Raw genomic sequence first — 19,267 nt, forward strand, 5'->3', positions numbered from 1 at the left:
AAACTGAAAACAATTCAAAATAATAATAAAAAATACAATATAATCCAAATGTCATCCAAAAACAAACACAAAAACCATACAAAAAACTTGCTCCTTGAAGAATTTTAGTAAAGAAGTGAGAGTGACAACATCGTAAATGAGAACAAGTTCCGTGAGATTGATTTGTAAGAGTAGAGGTTACCTTTTTGACATATATATATTGAGTGAAAAAAATATTTTATTTTTTAGGGTTTTATAAATAAAATAATAAATTAAAAAAATAAAATTAGATAGGTAGGTTGACGGGCCAAACCGGTCCACCACGAATTCAACCCGCACGAGCCGGGTTTAAATGGACCGGATTGAAATCTGATCCACATTAAAAAAATTCAATTTTTTCAAACCCAACCCGACCCGAACCCTTGATGAGTCGGATTAACTCGCAAATTTGACCTATTTTAACGGTTCAATCATTATCCATATATACTCGTCATCCATCGTCATAACACAGTTTCAGTGTAAGATTTATATTCAAATAATTTAAAATGCTTTCCTTTAAAGAATAAATAAATTTAATTAATTGTGACAACTTTGGATATTTTTAACTAAGTCATTATTAAGTTATTTATTTATCAAATATTTAAAATTTCATATTAAACAATAAAAATTGGATTATGCAGTGAGCAGTGATAAATCGTGATAAATGGGTGGATAGCAAAGATAGTAATAATTGAGAAAAGACAAGAGAAGAATAATAGAAGGTTAGTTGGATGAGGAAGATGGAAAATGATAAGATGTGTGTGTATGAGAGTGCTACCTAACACTTTTTTTTTTTTTATTTCATCATACTTTTTACTTTCCACAATGCCATTTTCTTTACAAGAATATAACAAATATTTTACAAATTAATTTAAAAATTTTTGGAAGATTAATTTTGATGACAATCTTTTTTTTTTTTTTCCTTTTGGATGGTATTGATGCTAAAATATCTAAGTCAAAGCAGTTTAGTTTCTTTAAGTAAAATACTATAAAATAATTAGCTTTCTTTTTACCGTTATAATGAGCTAATTGAACAGAGGAGAGATATGTTTAAATTTTTATTTAAATAATAATAGAATGGCATATATTATAAAAAATAAAATAATCATAAATTGATTTTTATTAAATGTAAAAAAAAAAGATAATGATAAATATAAAAAATTTATGTGTATAAATTATCATTTTTATTTAAATATATCCAATTGTCTCTGTTTAAATCAGTGTGCTCAAACTCTACTTCCTAATACTGAAAGTTTACAAATAATAAAAAAATTTAAATAAAGTGACAATTTAATTTATTAAAGTAACGTTGGATTTTTATATAATGGATTAACGTTATATGAACTTCTCAATTAGTCAGTTATAACTTTTATAAGTTTTAACATCAGTGTTATCTATTAATTCAATTTTTCACATAATATACGATCCATATATCTTACTTCTATTCAGTCAAATTAAACTCTTTTCGATTTCAAGGGTAAAATAATTAAATTAATTATTACAAACATACAAAAGTTCCAATTTAATTCTATAATTTAAATAAATTAAAACAAAATACATCTCTCGTTTTAATTAGGCCTCTTGTAATCAAAATTAAAATACAATTTAAATTTCTATATGCAATCATTACTAATACATAATTTAGTTTATTTATACATTTTAAAAACATATACATTTTCGAAGACAAAAAAGATCATTCGACCATTATACGCATTATATGTTGGGGAAGAAGAAATTTAAACCTTTGTCATTATTAACATGGTTTTTAATATAATAATTATCAAAATTAATAAATTCATTTCATATAAAAAAAATAATCATACACATCACTAATAAGTTCATAACTTTTTTTATCATTCAGTTAGTTATCATAAGTTCATAACTTTTTTTATCATTCAGTTAGTTATCATCAAGTCTGATTCACTGAGACAAACCGTTCATAATCATGGGATGCCAAAAGAATTCGTAGACATGAATATACGTGAGTAAAATCCGATACAGTAATTACTATTTACGAATATTTACTACTCACAGGGGATATTTTAATATTTGAAATGACACTCAACACCTTATACCATTAACCTCTATCCCACAGTCAAAACACTAATCATGATTTGGAAGCATTACTTGGCATGCACTGCATGTGATAGGACATTGATTAAGATAAGGCATGTGAATGTAGGTGTGTGTGTAGCGGTGATCGTGGACATGTTTAAGCCTTACAACATGCATGGTACGTGGGTACCATTTATTTTTGGTGGGAAGAGATGTTAAATGTTTTTGTCATGGCTTTCTGTAAATTAATTTATATACAACTAATTTTATTCTCCTTTTTAGAAATATATATTTATACATCAAATTTTATGATTTTAGCACGAACAATAAAAGAACTTCCAAAAAGGAGTATTACCCCTTTATTGTGATGGATACACAAATTAAAGAATAGAGAACCATCAATTTTCTCCACTTCCAGTGGGTCAAAAAGTTCCTACTAAAGAGACAAGTTTATTACTTTTAAAGGTTTTATTTTTGTCTGTTTTTCTTAGCCCTTTATAACTTAAGTTTTCTTTTAAATTAGAAACAAAAATATTTTAAAAGAACAGAGATATTGATACTTTTTTATATATAAATAACATTTTTCAGTTAAGTTAAAGTTTTGGTGAATTTGTTTTGGATGCCCCTCAAATTTTATCAGAATTGATTTTGGTCTATTATTTGAAAATTTTAGTTTTCATCATTATGATATAATTTATTTTGAAATCACTAAAACAAAAACGGTTTTAAAAAAAGTTATATGAAAAGTTGTGTTAAATTGACATAATTCCAGAATTAAAAAATATACGTGAAAATGATTTTTTTAGGGTTAAATATGTTTTTAGTCCCTTCATTTTGGGACGATTTTGGTTTTAGTTCCTCTTTCAAACTAAGGTGCAATTTAATCCTTCAACTTACTTTAGAAAACTCTGGTTTTAGTCCTTTTTACCAATTTTTTTTAACTTTATTTGTTATTTCAAACGTGTTTATCAATTAATATTGAAGCAAAAATGTGTCAAACAGTATAAACAATCTAAATGCTATAATGAAACATGCTTGAAACAGCAAATAAAGTTTAAAAAAATTGGTAGAAATGATTAAAACCAAAGTTTTCTAAAGTTGAAGGACTAAATTGTACCTTAGTTTAAAAAAGGGACAAAAACCAAAATTGCCCCAAAATATAGGGACTAAAAACATATTTAACCCTTTTTTTTTATGTATAAACTAAAATCGTACTAAATTATGACAATTTTAGTTTTAAAGTAAATTGAACTATGACGACTTCAATTTATTTAATTCAAAATTAAAGTTATTTCACGACTTAATTTTTTATAAAAATTATCAAAATTTTGCCTATTTGAATTTATTTGTTGTAAAATGTTTTTAAAACTTGCATCATCAATAAAGTCACAGGACAATAGTGAAAAGGCCAAAGAAAATTTATAGAAGAAACAATATTTTTGACTTGTTTAATTAATCTAGCAATATTTTTCAAATACTTAACATGTATAATTAAAACAATACATATTTATAAAAATGAAAAAGAGTTCGTTTCACTATGAAATTGACAATTATAGTTAAAAGTAGTAAACAAACACTTCCTTTACTTCAACCATTTGTATTGCAAAATATAATATCTAATTAGTTAAAATACATAAAAAATAAAAAGCGTACGAAATATTTATTATTGATGTCTTTAGATATATTATCTCCTTGACTAGTTTGCTCACAAAAAAAAATGTATTTTTTTCCCTTCCTTTGCATCTATAATTGATAATACACTAAGAATCAAACAAGTAACCGTTTCTATAACAAGTACAAGTACGTATTATAACAAATTCAATAATAATTTAATTATATCAGAAAATCCAACATGATCATAATCAATCATACAACCAATTATGAGTACAAATAAGAACTTAAATATTTATCATGAGTAAACAATTCTTGTACTTAATGTTAACTAGAGATTTTAAAGTCATTGTAAATACTTAAAATTTCACGTCAAAAATGTAAATTGGGGGAACCAATGCTTATTCAATCTCCTATATTGGAAGACATGTAAGTATTCACCAAAAATACATACAGATTAAGAATAAAAAGTTTTAGTATTTCTGATATCAACAAAAACAGGCCAAGCTTTAAAAACATTTGCCCAGATAAAAATAGGTTTTTGTTTAGCATGGCCTAAGACACTAAGGCTATGGGGTGAAAAAAGAAATTCCCTGTTTAGTCGTTGGTAGCCACATCTTCAATAAGCATAGAAATTGTTTATTCCCCCTCAAACGAGCAAACCCTCTTTTATAATCGTGATTGATTGTATGATTACAATCAGATTGGACCTTCTTTATATTTCAATTATTATTGAATTTTTTATAATATTTATTTATGCTTGTTATAAAATCAATCAATTGTATCATTATTATTATTATTATTTGTATTATCAATTCTAGATGCAAAATAAATGGAAGAGATATAACCTTTACTGAGCAAACTGGTCAAGGAGATAATATATCAGAGGTCAATAACAAATATATGATACAATTTTTTTAAGTATGTTACATAAACATTTTAGCTGATTGAATGTAATTTTTTGAAGTAAATAAATGTTGAAATACTAAAAGTGTTTAGTAGTCTTCAGAGGGCTTAGTTGTTATTTTGTGATACGTTAATTAAGTTTATCAATTTCATAGTGATATGAACTTTTGGTTACTTTTATAAACCTTTACTTGTTTTAATTACAAAGACCATATATGTAAGAAACATTAATAAAAAGTTATTTCAAATAGTATTTGCATCAGGATGTACGATGTTGTATAATGCATTCACTAAAAATTAAACTTTAGAACTTTGAACAATAATATTCCATAATTATTTTGCATGGACAGATTGTAATTTTTTTTTTTAATTTTCAAGTAAGTTAAAAAGTTATCTCTTGGCCCATGGACCTATTATAAAAAATTATGACCATTTTAAAATATAGACTAGGCTGAATCACTAAATTTGTTGTAAGTATAATTTCTTCCTGCACGTCCATAACTTTCTTCTGCACCCCGTAATTTCTTTCTTATTTTGCCATTTACTGATTTTCAAGTCTAGAAAAAAAAAAGAAAAAGGTTTATCCATTTTGCAATCCCAAAGTTATTTTTGACTTTCAGATTCACAACCCCAAAAGCTTCAAGATTTCAGAATCTAGAAATCAAACAATAACTTCTAAGTTTATACAATTTGGTAAAGGAAAAATAGAATAAAAAATTTGAGGTTGAAGGACTGCCTTGTTTGAGTTGCCCGTAGGATCATGCTCGGTTGAGCCAGACCACCAGTTTGACAATCCCAGTTTTAATAGCCTCGGTGATAAAAAAAATTGAGAGAAAGATGTCTTAATCACTTTGTCAACGGGGGTAAAATAAAACATTCCCATAAATAGGTGATTGTAAAATTACTAAGCTTTCCCGTAACAACTGAATGTGCTCAGCAATTTTCTTCAGGAATCATATTCTTAATCTTAATCTTAATAATCCCATTTCCAAAAACAATTACTTGGGAAGAAAAAGAATTTTTATTCCAAAAGCCACCTACTTTTCATCTTCATAATGTCGTGTAAGAATATTTAGATTCCGAGAAATTAAAAGGGAAACACAAGGCTGTGAAATATGGTTTCACGGAAGATGAGGATTAACATAAACGTATTATGTTCTGAGGTATCATCTCATCGGTTAATAATAAATTGAATTATATGATTGTGTTCAGACATGCAAAATGTTTGACAATTGAAACAATTGTGATTAATTGAAAACAAAACTCTTTACTTTCTTTATCATGCACATTCTACTAGATTAACAGTGTGCACGTAAAATGTTTGGTTTAAGCTATCATTACAGATTTCACCTCCTTAAATGCAATGATGTGTAATTTTAAATGTATCTTGATGGTTTCAGACGTGTAATAGTTAAATATATTTCAGATGAGCTTATGAATAATGCATCAAGTTAGGATGCAATTGAAATAAAGAGACTAAAGTGACTTAGAGGCACCTTGAAGAGACTTTTCGAAGTCCTCCAGCTGACAAATAAAACCCTGATTGGGACGTGCTTCTGGTCGTATACTCCTTACATGTTGCAGAGCTTCAGAAAGGCTCATTCCACGAGTCCTCATCAGATATGCAACAACTATAGTCACACTGCAAGGTGTAACATTATTAGCAACAGTTTCACCGGTTCATCGTCATAAGAAAAGCAAAATAACAAAACAACAACAAATATAACAAGATTTTTTTTTTTTTACTTCAAATTTGGGCATTAAAATGCAAGCAAGAGTTTCATGCAGAACTGAAGTTACGGAAGGAGATAATTCACCACTCTTGAAATTCAAGCTACATCCTTAATTCTATATTTTAAGTATGTTAACAAACTTAAGCTTTAACTTATTTCTTAGATGTTTAAAAATTTGACAGCATTTGAAAATCGAAGCAAGAAATAATGATTTGATAGTCAACAACCTCGAAGCCAGAAAAATAATGATTTGATTCAACTCATCCACACGAACCTTTATCATTTAAAAATTTCAATACATGCAACTGGAAGAATCCATACAAAAACAGATTCCAGAAAAAGAAAATAAATGAACAATGAAGCAGAGAAAACAACAAAAGGATACCAATAATACTCAAGGCTACAACAGATGTACAGTTTTCAATATGAAAACCATTTCACATGTAGCACAACAGTCGAAAACTTAAGTCCAACACATCACCACACATATGATAACTATACTTGTTCAAAACATTGTTACAATAGGTTTCAAGAAATACTGTCATATAACAAGATATGTAAAGATACTTTACAAGGAAAATGAACACTGGTGTCGTGCCCAGTGCAATCTTTGTAACAGTGTTCCACATAATTTAAACCAGAAAATGCACGAAATTATCAAGAACAAGAAGTGATCGCACGTAAACAAGGGAGAAAGGAACAGAAGCTACCTCCTTGATCTTCCAGCGAAACAGTGAACCAAAACACCTCCACCGAGTCTTTTGGCTTCATCAATAAAATCAAAACACTCATTGAAGTATTTTTTTAAGTCTTCATCTTCTTTGTCAACAACTGCCTCAATTTTCCCACAAAATCATATATTTAGTATGGACACAGTACTAGATAGTAACCTTATATACTTTGACAACAACAGCATACAAAACTTTGAAGAGCCAAAGCATGCACTTTCAGAATAGCAAAAAAAACACAATTGTTATCCTAAAGCGCACAGGGTAATCCCATTCATTGTGAATTCAACTATAAGTCGTGAAACACCTTTCAATGGCAACAAATCCCAATCAGAATAACCCTACATCAATTTTAAAATCCGCTCATCGATCACCAGTCACAAACATTTATAGATCGATGTGAAATGCAAAGCAAAGTTTGATTCAAAGAAAATTAGCATACCATGTATAATTTTATAGACAAAGTCATCAGGATGAGCAGGTGGTATTCTACCAGCCACAGTCAAAATGTGAGTAATATTATGGTCTTTCAAAGAAGCCTTGTTAACTGCAGTGCCAATCGAACCCAAATACAGACCCTGCATCCATAACACATAGCAATAACAGAATAACAGCCTTTAACACAAACAGAATGAATTCAAACGAAGTCCTAATGAAATTAGAATTGTACCTCATCTATTTTGAAAGGAATTTTGTCCTTTTTGTAGGCTTGAAATAAATGCCAAACGCGTGCAATTACTTCTATTTGCCCATTCATGCATTTGTCAAATTGTTCGATAGCCGCTGAGGTGGTCATTCTCGATCCCCTTCAAAACAATAAACATCAATTCAATATTAACATGAATCGTTGATCGTCAATAAATAGGAAATGAAAATCGAACACGGAACACAAACTGATTGCAAAATATTCAGGTAAAAGAGGTTACGATTAGAGCAGAAGGATGTGAATGCGATACAGTGTTTTTGCGAGGAAGGAGAAGAACTTACCAACAAAGCCTGGAAATTGATTGCTGTGAAATATTTGTAACAGACCTATTGTTTTCTTCCCTTTTTCTTCATCATCAAAATCCTTCTAATAAATTAATATTTTATTTATTTATTTATTTATTTTTAACTCCACGTCTACCTCCTATTTGTAGTTTATTATTCCTCCTCCTACCAGTGAAAGAGAGGTATAGAACTATAGTGATATAATAATATGAAATTAAGATTACGAATTTTGATTTGAATAGGAATTTGTTCTAATATATTTTAAATATTTATTTTTTTTAATACATAATTGAATTGTTATATTAATTAATTTTATTATTTATTTTATTTAAAATACATTTTTATATACAGAGAGAGGAGAGAGACGAGCTTAGATGAACCAGAGTCACAAATACTCAGATAAAAGAAAAAAGTCAATAACAAACAGAATGAAGTTGTTTAGTACCGAGAAACTATTTAGCACGTGAAAGAATTAAAAAACAAATATTTTACTCTTGATAAAAGGATGGGTGAGAAAATATCTCTTGAAATACTGGTTGTGTTCAAAATTGTTTTATTTTTAAAAAAAATAATAATTAGTTTTATTTTTATAAAAAAGTTTCTAAGTTAAAAAGAGAGCTTATTCTTCCCCGTAGTGTAAAGTAAGGGCTCTCAAGAATTTAAGCACCCCCAGAAATATTCAAGCCAACCAAGCTTTTTCTCATTATGAGATTTTTAAATTGTTTTTCCTATTAAGAATATAAATCAGTTACTGATATGAATATTTTAATTTTAGATTTTAAATTGTTCTACTTTTTAAATCAATTAAATATGAGTCTTAAATTTTGTAACAGCAGAGACCTAATTTTCCATGTTGACGAACATTGAACACCAACATTTAACAACGGAGGTGCTAGTTTCTGCAGAATCATTATCACAGTTGACCAAAAAGCATGAATCCACACCCAATCAAACCCAGAAGAAAATTATCAACTTCACTAATTATGAATTATCAATATAACATCAATTTCTGCCATACCAAAAGAAAATATAACAAGAGGAAATAAAACGAAGAATCTTGAAAGTAATAATAAAGAATGTACCTGAGCATACTATAACCCATACTTAAAACTCCCAAAACGCAATAGAAATCATAGACAGACAATAATAAAAATTCACAAAATATAACAACATTATATACTAATCTCTGTTATGTTTTTCGCTGTTTGTTCTTCGCTTCAATGACATCCCAATTTATAAAGCTTGCATTAGAAAGTAATTTTGCTTTTAATTCTAATTCCAATTTTTTTTAACCTCTATCTAACAGTAAAGCGTACGTCAATTTCTTTTCTTTTCTGTCTATTTTAATTTTACTTTTACACGTCAATAAAACTGAAAGTGTCACACAATCAATTAAAACTGACACATTATTAACTTTAGTCCAGTATTTTTTATGTGAAAAAGATTAATTTGGGAAGCTGAAACTGTCACACAATCAATTAAAACTGACACATCATTAATTTAGTCTAATATTTTTTATGCGAAAAGGATTAATTTGAACAATTTCTTAAAAAAAGTAAAACCAATTGTTACTTTTTATAAAAGAAAGAATGATATATAACAAAACCTCTATATTTAGAGACCAAAATAGGGTATTAAAGCAATATTTTTAATGAAACTCAAGATAGGATTGATATTTTGAAAATCGTGTCAATTAAAATATTTTAATGATTATTTTAAAAATATAATTTTTTACAATCTATTAAATATTTAAAAAATCGTATTTTTGAATTAAATTTTTATTATTTTTTTATTGATTAGGTGATATATGTTAATTGAATTACGTAATTGCTATTTTTATTATCATTTTATATAATTTTCATGTGATTTTTTAATTCTATACAATTACATCCTTAGAAAAAATATTTTAAGTTTTCAGAATTAGAAAATAACTTTTTTTCACTTTCTTTTTCAGTTTAAGAATTAAAATTGTAAATTTAAAATTTGAGAGACTGAAACAATCATGTACTAAAATAAAATTTGACAATTGGAGAGATTTAGAAGGTATTTTAGAAAAAAAAAATTGCGTGGTATTTGACCAAAAATGGTTTGAACGAAAAGCTAAAAATAATTTAAAAATTATGAGAAGTTTTAAAATGAATTTTAAATTTTAAATTGAAAAATAAAATTATCTCAGCTGCAAAATACTAGAAGCACATTTGTTTAATAAAAATAAAAAATAAAAAACTTGTAAACGAATGACAGGTAGCATTATTTTACACACTATAAAAACATGTGTATTGACGTGTATATCACGCATTACATGGTTACACACCCATGTAATTATTTAATATATATTTTTATAAATCAAACAATCTTGGCTTTTATATTTTATATTAAATTCAATAATTATTTTTCCTAAATCTCTGGATCTTATTACATTAGAAACTTAAGACATGCGCCAGTAGTTAAAATAACGAGGGAAATCAATGAAGAAATAAAGAAGAAAAAAGGAAAATTCCAATACTCAAAACAATCACCAACAGAATTTGATTTATCTGGTTAAAACTAAATATAATTAAATTAAAAAAATTAAACTAATTTAATTTATTTGGTTTGGATTCTTGAATTCAAAATAATAAATTCTTCCATTAAGTCAGTTTTACAGAATGCTGGTCAAATTAAAAAGTGAAGATGGAGTATTGCAAGAGTAACCTTTTTAGCAATAAAAAATATGTTGAATTTTGTGTTGTAAGCTAAAGACTGAGATTAAAAATTAATATCCAGAGACAAAAACTTTGAATGGTTTAGAATTTTATAATTCATGAGTAATAAAGATATATAGTTTATGCAAAATCTAAGGATTTTTTAAAGTTTTGCAATTAAATATATTATATGTTGATAATACAGTCACATGCAAGAAAATTGATTAATAAGGAAGAGTAGATCTTACAGCATTTTGGATGAGCAATATAAAAAGGAGACCCCAAAGGAGTTACTGAGAGATATTTGAGAATGGCTACTCGATGTGACATAATCCATTTCTTCATCTTTTCAATAGCTCTACTTTCACTGCTGTCTTCATCTTCGTCATTGGCAGTGAATGCAGCATCTAAACCCCATGCCTTCATCCTGCCCATTGAGAAAGACCCAAGAACCCTTCAGTACTCAACTTCCGTGGAGATGGGCACTCCTCCGTTCACACTAGATCTAGTTATTGACATAAGAGAACGTTTCTTATGGTTCGAGTGTGGCAGCGACTACAACTCCTCAACCTACCACCCTGTCCGATGTGGGACCAACAACTGCATCCAAGCCAAAGGCACCGATTGCATCACATGCATCAACCACCCTCTCAAAACGGGATGCACCAACAACACCTGCGGTGTTCAACCGTTCAACCCCTTCGCCGACTTCTACGTCAGCGGCGATGTGGGACAAGACACCCTCTCCTCCGCGCACTCCACAACCCGTGCAAGAGCACCCTCCAATTTGCACGTCCCGGCCTTCGTCTCTTCCTGCGTCTACCCGGATAAGTTCGGGGTTGAGGGCTTTCTCCTGGGCCTGGCCCGCGGCAAGAAAGGAGTGTTGGGCCTTGCAAACACTGCTATTTCACTACCAGCCCAACTCGCAACCAAATACCACCTTCAACGCAAGTTTGCGCTCTGTTTACCTTCGACTTCAAAGTTTAAGAAACTCGGGGATCTCTTTATCGGTGGCGGCCCTTACTATTTGCCACCTCACGATGCTTCCAAGTTTCTAACATACACTCCCCTCGTTACCAACCCCCATAGTACAGGCCCGATCTTTGACGACGATCCTTCCGCGGAGTACTTCATAGACGTTAAGTCAATAAAAGTTGACGGGAAAACTGTGAACGTTAACAGCTCTCTGTTGTCTATTGACAAACAGGGAAACGGGGGCACAAAACTGAGCACCGTTATTCCTTACAGCAGGTTGCACAGTTCAATCTACCGGCCTCTGGTGAATAGTTTCGTGAAGAAAGCAGCGGTGAGGAAAATGAAGAGAGTGGCTTCGGTGGCGCCGTTTGGGGCGTGCTTCAATTCGAGAAGGGTTGGGAATGTGCCAGCAATTGATCTGGTCCTTGGAGGTGGGGTTGAGTGGAGAATCCATGGGGCAAATTCAATGGTGAAGGTTAACAAAAAGGTGCAATGCCTCGGGTTTGTGGATGCAGGTTTGGAGCCTGGAAGTCCCATAGCAACTTCCATTGTTATCGGTGGGTATCAGATGGAGGACAATCTTTTGGAGTTTGATCTCGCTTCTTCAAGATTTGGTTTTAGCTCCTCCCTTTCACTCCACAATGCTACCTGTTCCCATTTCAGACTCCTTTGAGTTTTCCCTTCAACCTTTCCTTAATTTCATTTGTCTTTATTATCGTATTCATCACGTCCTGTATTTTCAGTCATTCTCGGTTTACGTCAATAACAAATAACAACTCTCCTATTATTTAATAATATCTATTTTATGCTCATTTAACAACTCAATAATAATTATTCTTCTATGTGTATCCTGTGGTCTATACATGAGACATAAATATATACTTTTAATTAATTAGTTATAAATGAAAGGATATTGGTTGATCAAACTCAATAGAATAAAATAAAAGTATTGTTATTCACACGTAAGCTTGAATCGCGCGGGTTATTTTATCAACATACGTAGAAGAGTATAAAAAGGAATTGCTGTTACCATATGCCAATTAATGTGAAGTGAACTTAGTTTGTTTAGCCTTCGTCCAATATATAAATCCATGGTGTTACTTAAAATGAAAATTAAAGCTAAAGTATAAAGGAGATGAGTACAACCGTAGGAGCAAATAAATTAGATGAAGTCAACGACCCATTATAGTTTTTTTATTTTTTATTCATTAAGTGTATTTTTTTTTATGCCCCATTCTTGTTTTGTTTGGACAACAAATTAGGGACACTTAATTTCGATGCAAACCACCTCCATTTTACTTTTTTTTTTTTTTATAAAAGTCAAGGATGAATACCAATTTGTGAGAATGTGATTAATTATGTTTTTAATCTTTGAATTATCAAGTGATTAATCCTTATTTCAAAATAGAATTGGTCCTTGTTGATATTTTTCTTTTACATGATAAACAAAATGTTACATCATCATTCATTTTTAAGTCACATCCACTTTTGTAATGTTTATAATTATTTAATTACGAATTATTAATTGTAAACAACGGGTAATTATAAATTGTTTAAAAGATATTAAAGTTTAAGTTCATTTGTTTCACCCAAACTCGCAAATGATTTCACTCAGACTCATTAGTTTTACAGGTTTCAAATTTAAGAGATAATCGTTGTTTCAAATTCGTTTCAACAAAAGGGATTCCTAGGTTATCAAAGCCACAAAGAGAGGAAGCGAGAGAACAAAATGACGTTTTCTTCAATTTCTCCGCGTTAGGCTAGTCTGTAAATGGTGAGGGAGTTAACTATAACAAAGTTTAAAATATGGATTAAAATTAAAATCGTTTGTTAATTCGAAAATCAAAAACATAATTAATATGTAAGAATAAAATTATATATATATAACATAAAATAATAATAAGGTTAATTTGTTTAAAAGGTATTCACCACGAATATTTAATACCAATTAAACTTGATACCGTATTAGACTAAAATATTAAAACAATTTATTTAGAAAAAAATATTCATAGACACCAAAAAGATTATCAACACTTAATATATAAAAATAATAGGTGTATTAGGGATCACCGGTCGGCCTTATGAAATAGAACCGGACGGCCTACCGGTTAAGACGAACCAACTTATTGAAGACATCTAAGTGGAAGCGGTTAGCTGTCCCTTCAAGACGGGCGGTCAGCGTGAATGAAAGGAACCGGACAGTAAACTACGGACGGTCTGCATGATTAAGGTAAAGCCAAGGTAATTAGGATAATTGCATGATTAAGGTGATTGGGCCTTGATTAAGATTGCCTTGATACTAGACCCATATCCAGCACTATAAATACATGTCAGAGGCACTAGGTAAGTAGGTTCATTTATTACGCATTTACTTCTGAGTTCAGATGCCCGATCGGATAACCTGACTAACTTAAGCATCGGAGTACCTTTGGCAGGTACCTTCCGGACACATCGGACATAGGAGAAGGGGGAAGGCGAACTGTTGGAAGATAGACTTCGGGATTAGCGGACGGTCTGAGGAGAGGAAACTGTGTAGGTTTGATACTCGGCTTCACACCGGAACAATAGGTTTATATGTTATATGATGTGATAAGAAAAGAGAGATGGAAATAAAAAAAAAAAAAAAAAACAAGGGTATGGTAGGTATGGATAAAAAAAAGAGAGTATGTTTATTATTCGTGATAAATTTACATGTCTTATTCCCATAACTTAGTTGTGTTTGTTTTGGGATGATGTAATTTACGTTTGTTTTCATGGATATCGAAGCGATGAGTAGCGAAGATTTATGAGGTATACATTTTTTTTATTCTTAGCTGATGAGATTTTGGGGTAATTAAAGTGAAAATGCATAGAATTAGCTTTTGAGATGTCAAAAAAATAGACTGCATGCACTAATGTAATCGAATTCCATAGATGAGAGAATCGATTCCAACTACGAAACTTAAATAATTTTAATAATAATAAATTATTATTATTTTGATTGATGAGGAGTAATTGTGGAAGAAGGAAAGAGGAGAGAATATCTGGTTGAGGACATCATTTGCGACGCGGCTTCTTGTAACTGTAAAAGTTTTAGACGTTAACTTCTAATGCGTTTCTATGGATCCTATTCACCCAAACTTACTCACTTTTCTAAGTATCGCAAATATCGTATAACGGACAGGGATTTCTCATTAAGCACAAGCCTCACGATAAATTTCTCCTATCATCTTTACTGAATTATTTTTAAATTTTTATCATAATTAATTTGTTTGATACCAATCAATATATACATACATAATTAGTCTTTTAAAAACACCAGTTTCCAAATTATCACAACTATTTTTTAGGGATTTTGTTTCCTTATTCATTTATGCTGTATAAACTATATATACGTGATATACATATATATTTAGTAAGTCTGAAGTATTTTAAGTTATCTACTGAATACACAAAAAATAAGTTATTTGTTCATTTATGTAAACTTAATATTTTTCTTTCCAGAAAAAATAAATTATAGAGATTAAAGTTGAATTTCACAAACTATATAAAGGTTTTTTTACAAATTATAATCAATCAATTAATAATATAAAATAAAAAGTTTAAAAATCTGAATTTTAATAAATGTATTTATAATATTCATTTCAGTTAGATATTTTTCATAATAACTTAAGTTTAGAATATTTTATAATCTTTATAATATCTCAAGAAAATCAAACCAATACAAATATGCCTAACAAAGAAGAATAGTATAATCGAAATAAACTTTCAATAAATTTAAAATAAAGTTATATATATTTGAGTCTTCATGCATCTAATCATAACACAAGGTAAAATTAATTATTCAAATTTTGATTTATAGAGTAAATTTTATAGATTAAAAGTTATTAAAGAATATTTGAAGATATATTTTCAAGTCATTGTTACGTGAATTTTCTTTTGTTTTGTTTTATCCACAAAAAAAAAAAAATGCTAACATTTCACACAAGGCCTTTTACTTACATCATTTCAATTTCTCTTAGGTGTGAAATTAATGCATGACACGTAAATTTATTATTGTTGAATAAACATAAAAACAAATATTAAGGTTCGACTAGTACAAATTTAAACTATATAAAATTCGACATAAAAAAATTGTATATTAATAAAATAAATACAATGAAATAAACATTTATAAGTTTATTTGATTATGGATATTGTGTATTGAATGTATTAAACGAGTGTGGTATGTTAAATAAATTATGTTGACAAAATTAAAAAATAGCTGATGAACAGTTAAGTTAGACTTAAAATAATTTAAGATAAAAAGAAGATTGAAATATACAGACATTAAAAAACGAAAAAAGAAAATGAAATTTCTAATTTTCCATTCATCATCAATTTCAATACTCTTAAATCTGTATAATTTAATATTATAGTAAATGATCCAATCTATATTCTAAATTTAATATCTCTAACATAGAATATCATACACTTTTTTTATATGAACTATTTTACTACTAGAGATAAATAGAGTTACATAAATATCTATTTTTGTTTTAATATAGAAACTTCTTGTATTATGATAATTTTAATGGATCAAATTAAATATATTTCCAGAAATTTCTCTTCGTAGTTAGTTAAGTAATATTTTGTAATAACAAAATGATCTCAGTCTTTTAATGAATCATGGAACTTGTTTAATTTATCAACAAACATAAAATACTCTAAATTTCTTTAAACATAAAAATTTAATTATATTCAATAACGTAGATAAAAACACGTAACAGTATATTTTTAAATTAGTATCATTATGTAGATTTTTTTCATGTAGATATTTTGTCAAAGAATCATCTTAACCCTCCATGATAAATTGTTGAAAAGTTGCGTACCCTCATAAACTTGTAATAATTTCTCTTGCACATGCTCCCTCAAACAATTATTTTAGTCTCTTTGCAATAATTTGGAATTGTAATTGTTATATAACTAATATAAATAATCAGTAGCTGAGAACTTTGATGGTTACAGTTTATTTTGAGAGTAAATTGAATTTCAAGAATTGTAAAAGTATGTTTGTTTAGAGAAATATTGGGTGGCAGAAACATACTAATAACTCACAATTAAAATAAAAATAAAAGTAAAAACATAACATACAATTTAAGAATAGAATACAGTAACATATTTTCTTAAAAGTGAAAATAAAAAACAGATAATCTTCTGGAAGAAAATTACTGTAATACTAAAGAAAAAGAAATTAAAGTGGCCTAGGAGACTTCTTCTCAAAGAGAACAGGAACGTCTTATTTTTATTTATTTATTTATTGGACATTGATATTTTGACAATTTTTTGACAATTATTTTAATAACGAGACACATGTTATCATTTTATTGATCTATTTAAATTTATATTTAAAAAATATTTAAAACACACCTGTTATAAAAAATTATTGAAAAAGTGTTATTAAAAAAAAATTTTCCTTATTTATTATTTATTGCGTGCAATGTGGATGCAGCTCACGCAAGCAGCAATAATGGCAGGTGCTTCAAAACAAAATAGTAATAACTTTACTCTAAGAGAGAGGCCCACAACAAAAAAGAAAGGTGACGTGTCCACGCCCACACAGAGCGAGATAGAAGATAAGGACACAGCCACAACAATGTTTAACCAAACCATAATTCATTCTCTTTCTTCTCTTCTTCCATGGCTTCTTCTTCTTCTTCAATGGCTTCTCTTCTTCCCATAATCATCATCTCCTTCCTCTTCCTCTTCTCACTCTCCAACGCTCACTCCCCAGTTTCATTCACAATCCCTGTCACTAAAGACGCTGCTACTCACCAATACCTAACAACCCTCTCCTACGGCACTCCTCTTGTTCCCACCAAACTGGTCCTTGATTTGGGAGGTTCTTTCCTCTGGCTCCACTGTGCTTCCCGAAACACCCCTTCGTCTTCTTCCCTCACCACCCCTCACCGCTCCCTCCAATGCTTCGCAGCCAAAACCCACAAATCGCCCAACTCCTTTCTCTCCGCTCCCGTCGACCAGCACCACTACCAACCTTGCCAAGTCTTTCCGGAGAACAGCATCACCGGAACCATCGCCACCGAAGGAGAACTGGTGGAGGACCTCATCGCCCTTCAATCTGCGGAATCCAAAACCATCCACGAGCACCAGAGTCGCTTCACGTGTTCCCCTAACTCCCTCTTGCATGGCCTCGCCAAGGGTGCCAGAGGCATGGTTGGCCTCGCTAGGTCCCGCAGTTCGCTTCCCTCCCAGGTTTTCGACAACTTCAGCACGCAGAGAAAACTCACTCTCTGCCTCTCCTCCTCCAAAGGTGTTCTTCTCTTGGGGAACGTCGCTTACGAATCCGAGATTCTCAAGTCTCTAACCTTCACACCCCTCGTCACCAGTTTCCCCTCCCTCGACTACTTCATCAACGTCAGCTCCGTCAAAATCAACGGGAAAAGGTTGTCCTTGGACGCCTCAGAGTTCAACGAGCAAGAGGGTGGTGGAGGAGGGGCTTTGACTCTTATAAGCTCAATTGTGCCCTACACCACCATGCAGAGTTCCATTTACAACTCTTTCAAGGAAGCGTTTTTGGACGCTGCCATGTCAATGAACATGACCAGAGTGGCCTCCGTGGCACCCTTTGAGCTCTGTTTCGGTTCCTCGCAAGTGGGATCTTCTGTGCCGGTCATTGAACTGGTTCTGCAGAGTGAGATGGTGAAGTGGAGCGTACATGGGAGGAACTCGATGGTGAGAGTGAGCGATGAGGTGTCGTGTTTAGGGTTCTTGGATGGAGGTTTGAACCCGAGAAATTCCATTGTGATCGGAGGGTATCAATTGGAAGATGTGATAGTGCAGTTTGACTTGGCGACTTCCATGGTGGGATTTAGTTCTTCACTTCTCACCAAAAATACCAAGTGTTCCGATTTTAAGTTCGGTAGTTCCATTCCTGCAGAATCCATCTGATGATAGACCATCACTTTGAGGATGGAGTTCTACTTCTAGCTCTAGTAGTAGTACTAAGGACTAAGTCCTTCTGTTTGATTTATGTTTCTGAACTGAAGCTTCTAAATTACCAAGTTTTCTTGTCCAATTAAGTTTCTGAAGCTTCTCAATTTTGTAAGAACTTGATTTTTGGATAGTTTTCTTTTTTTCTTTTTTCTTTGTTTATCCTGTTGTATTATTTAAAAGATGGTGGTGAGAGATATTATGATCTTATGATTTGATGGCACTTTTGCGCCACTGTATTTTTGACATTGGAATGGGAATATTGGTTATTATCGTGTGCTTAAAGAATTTTGTTAAATTGCAAAATGGGAGAAAATATCGTGATTGGATTCGTATTCTACCCCTTTGATAAAAAGGGCATCTCTGATTATATAGAATTTGGACACTTACGAAAGGATATCATGAATCCATTGTGTACGGCAAAGAGAAGGATATGGTTCACATAAATTCTTTTCTTTTCTTTTCTTCTTTGTTACAAAAGCATGAAGTTACACGATTGGCTGAGAAACAAAGTTGCAACAATGATGACGCATTGGGCCTGTGAAGTGGAAGAAATTATTAATATCATGAATTCTACCACATTTCATACAATGGTTCT

The 19,267-nt window shown here is 30.6% G+C and overlaps 3 protein-coding genes across 4 annotated transcripts; 2 read left to right on the forward strand and 1 right to left on the reverse strand.

Annotated features, from left to right (window-relative positions):
- Nucleotides 1-5,812: 5,812 nt before the first annotated feature.
- Nucleotides 5,813-8,169, reverse strand: LOC106765424 (dual specificity protein phosphatase 1). Of its 2 annotated transcripts, none has more exons than XM_014650040.2 (5): nucleotides 8,039-8,169; nucleotides 7,722-7,857; nucleotides 7,494-7,629; nucleotides 7,034-7,154; nucleotides 5,813-6,232 (listed from the first exon to the last, which is right to left on the reverse strand). In XM_014650040.2, the coding sequence occupies exons 2-5, from the start codon at nucleotides 7,845-7,847 to the stop codon at nucleotides 6,067-6,069; spliced, it is 549 nt and encodes a 182-aa protein (XP_014505526.1). In that variant the 5' UTR covers nucleotides 7,848-7,857; nucleotides 8,039-8,169; the 3' UTR covers nucleotides 5,813-6,066. The 2 variants fall into 2 exon arrangements, with proteins under 2 accessions (XP_014505526.1, XP_014505527.1); XM_014650041.2 differs by having other exon boundaries at nucleotides 7,978-8,080.
- A 2,773-nt stretch (nucleotides 8,170-10,942) lies between these two features.
- On the forward strand, nucleotides 10,943-12,495 carry LOC106765423 (basic 7S globulin 2). Its single transcript, XM_014650038.2, has one exon. It carries the CDS (start codon nucleotides 11,036-11,038, stop codon nucleotides 12,371-12,373), a length of 1,338 nt encoding a protein of 445 aa, XP_014505524.1. The 5' UTR covers nucleotides 10,943-11,035; the 3' UTR covers nucleotides 12,374-12,495.
- Nucleotides 12,496-17,315: 4,820 nt separating this feature from the next.
- Nucleotides 17,316-18,954, forward strand: LOC106765556 (basic 7S globulin 2-like). Its single transcript, XM_014650223.2, has one exon. It carries the CDS (start codon nucleotides 17,359-17,361, stop codon nucleotides 18,625-18,627), a length of 1,269 nt encoding a protein of 422 aa, XP_014505709.1. The 5' UTR covers nucleotides 17,316-17,358; the 3' UTR covers nucleotides 18,628-18,954.
- Nucleotides 18,955-19,267: the final 313 nt, after the last annotated feature.

This window comes from Vigna radiata, chromosome 7, assembly GCF_000741045.1.
Source record: "Vigna radiata var. radiata cultivar VC1973A chromosome 7, Vradiata_ver6, whole genome shotgun sequence".
NCBI classification, from domain to species: domain Eukaryota; kingdom Viridiplantae; phylum Streptophyta; class Magnoliopsida; order Fabales; family Fabaceae; genus Vigna; species Vigna radiata.

Coding starts and splice junctions, on each gene's coding strand:
- LOC106765424 (XM_014650040.2), bottom strand. CDS start 7,847: ATGACCACCTCAGCGGCTATCGAACAATTTGACAAATGCATGAATGGG. Junction 7,155..7,493: donor TGTCTATAAAATTATACATG/GTATGCTAATTT, acceptor AAATTGAGGCAG/TTGTTGACAAAGAAGATGAA. Junction 6,233..7,033: donor TTCGCTGGAAGATCAAGGAG/GTAGCTTCTGTT, acceptor TACACCTTGCAG/TGTGACTATAGTTGTTGCAT.
- LOC106765423 (XM_014650038.2), top strand. CDS start 11,036: ATGGCTACTCGATGTGACATAATCCATTTCTTCATCTTTTCAATAGCT.
- LOC106765556 (XM_014650223.2), top strand. CDS start 17,359: ATGGCTTCTTCTTCTTCTTCAATGGCTTCTCTTCTTCCCATAATCATC.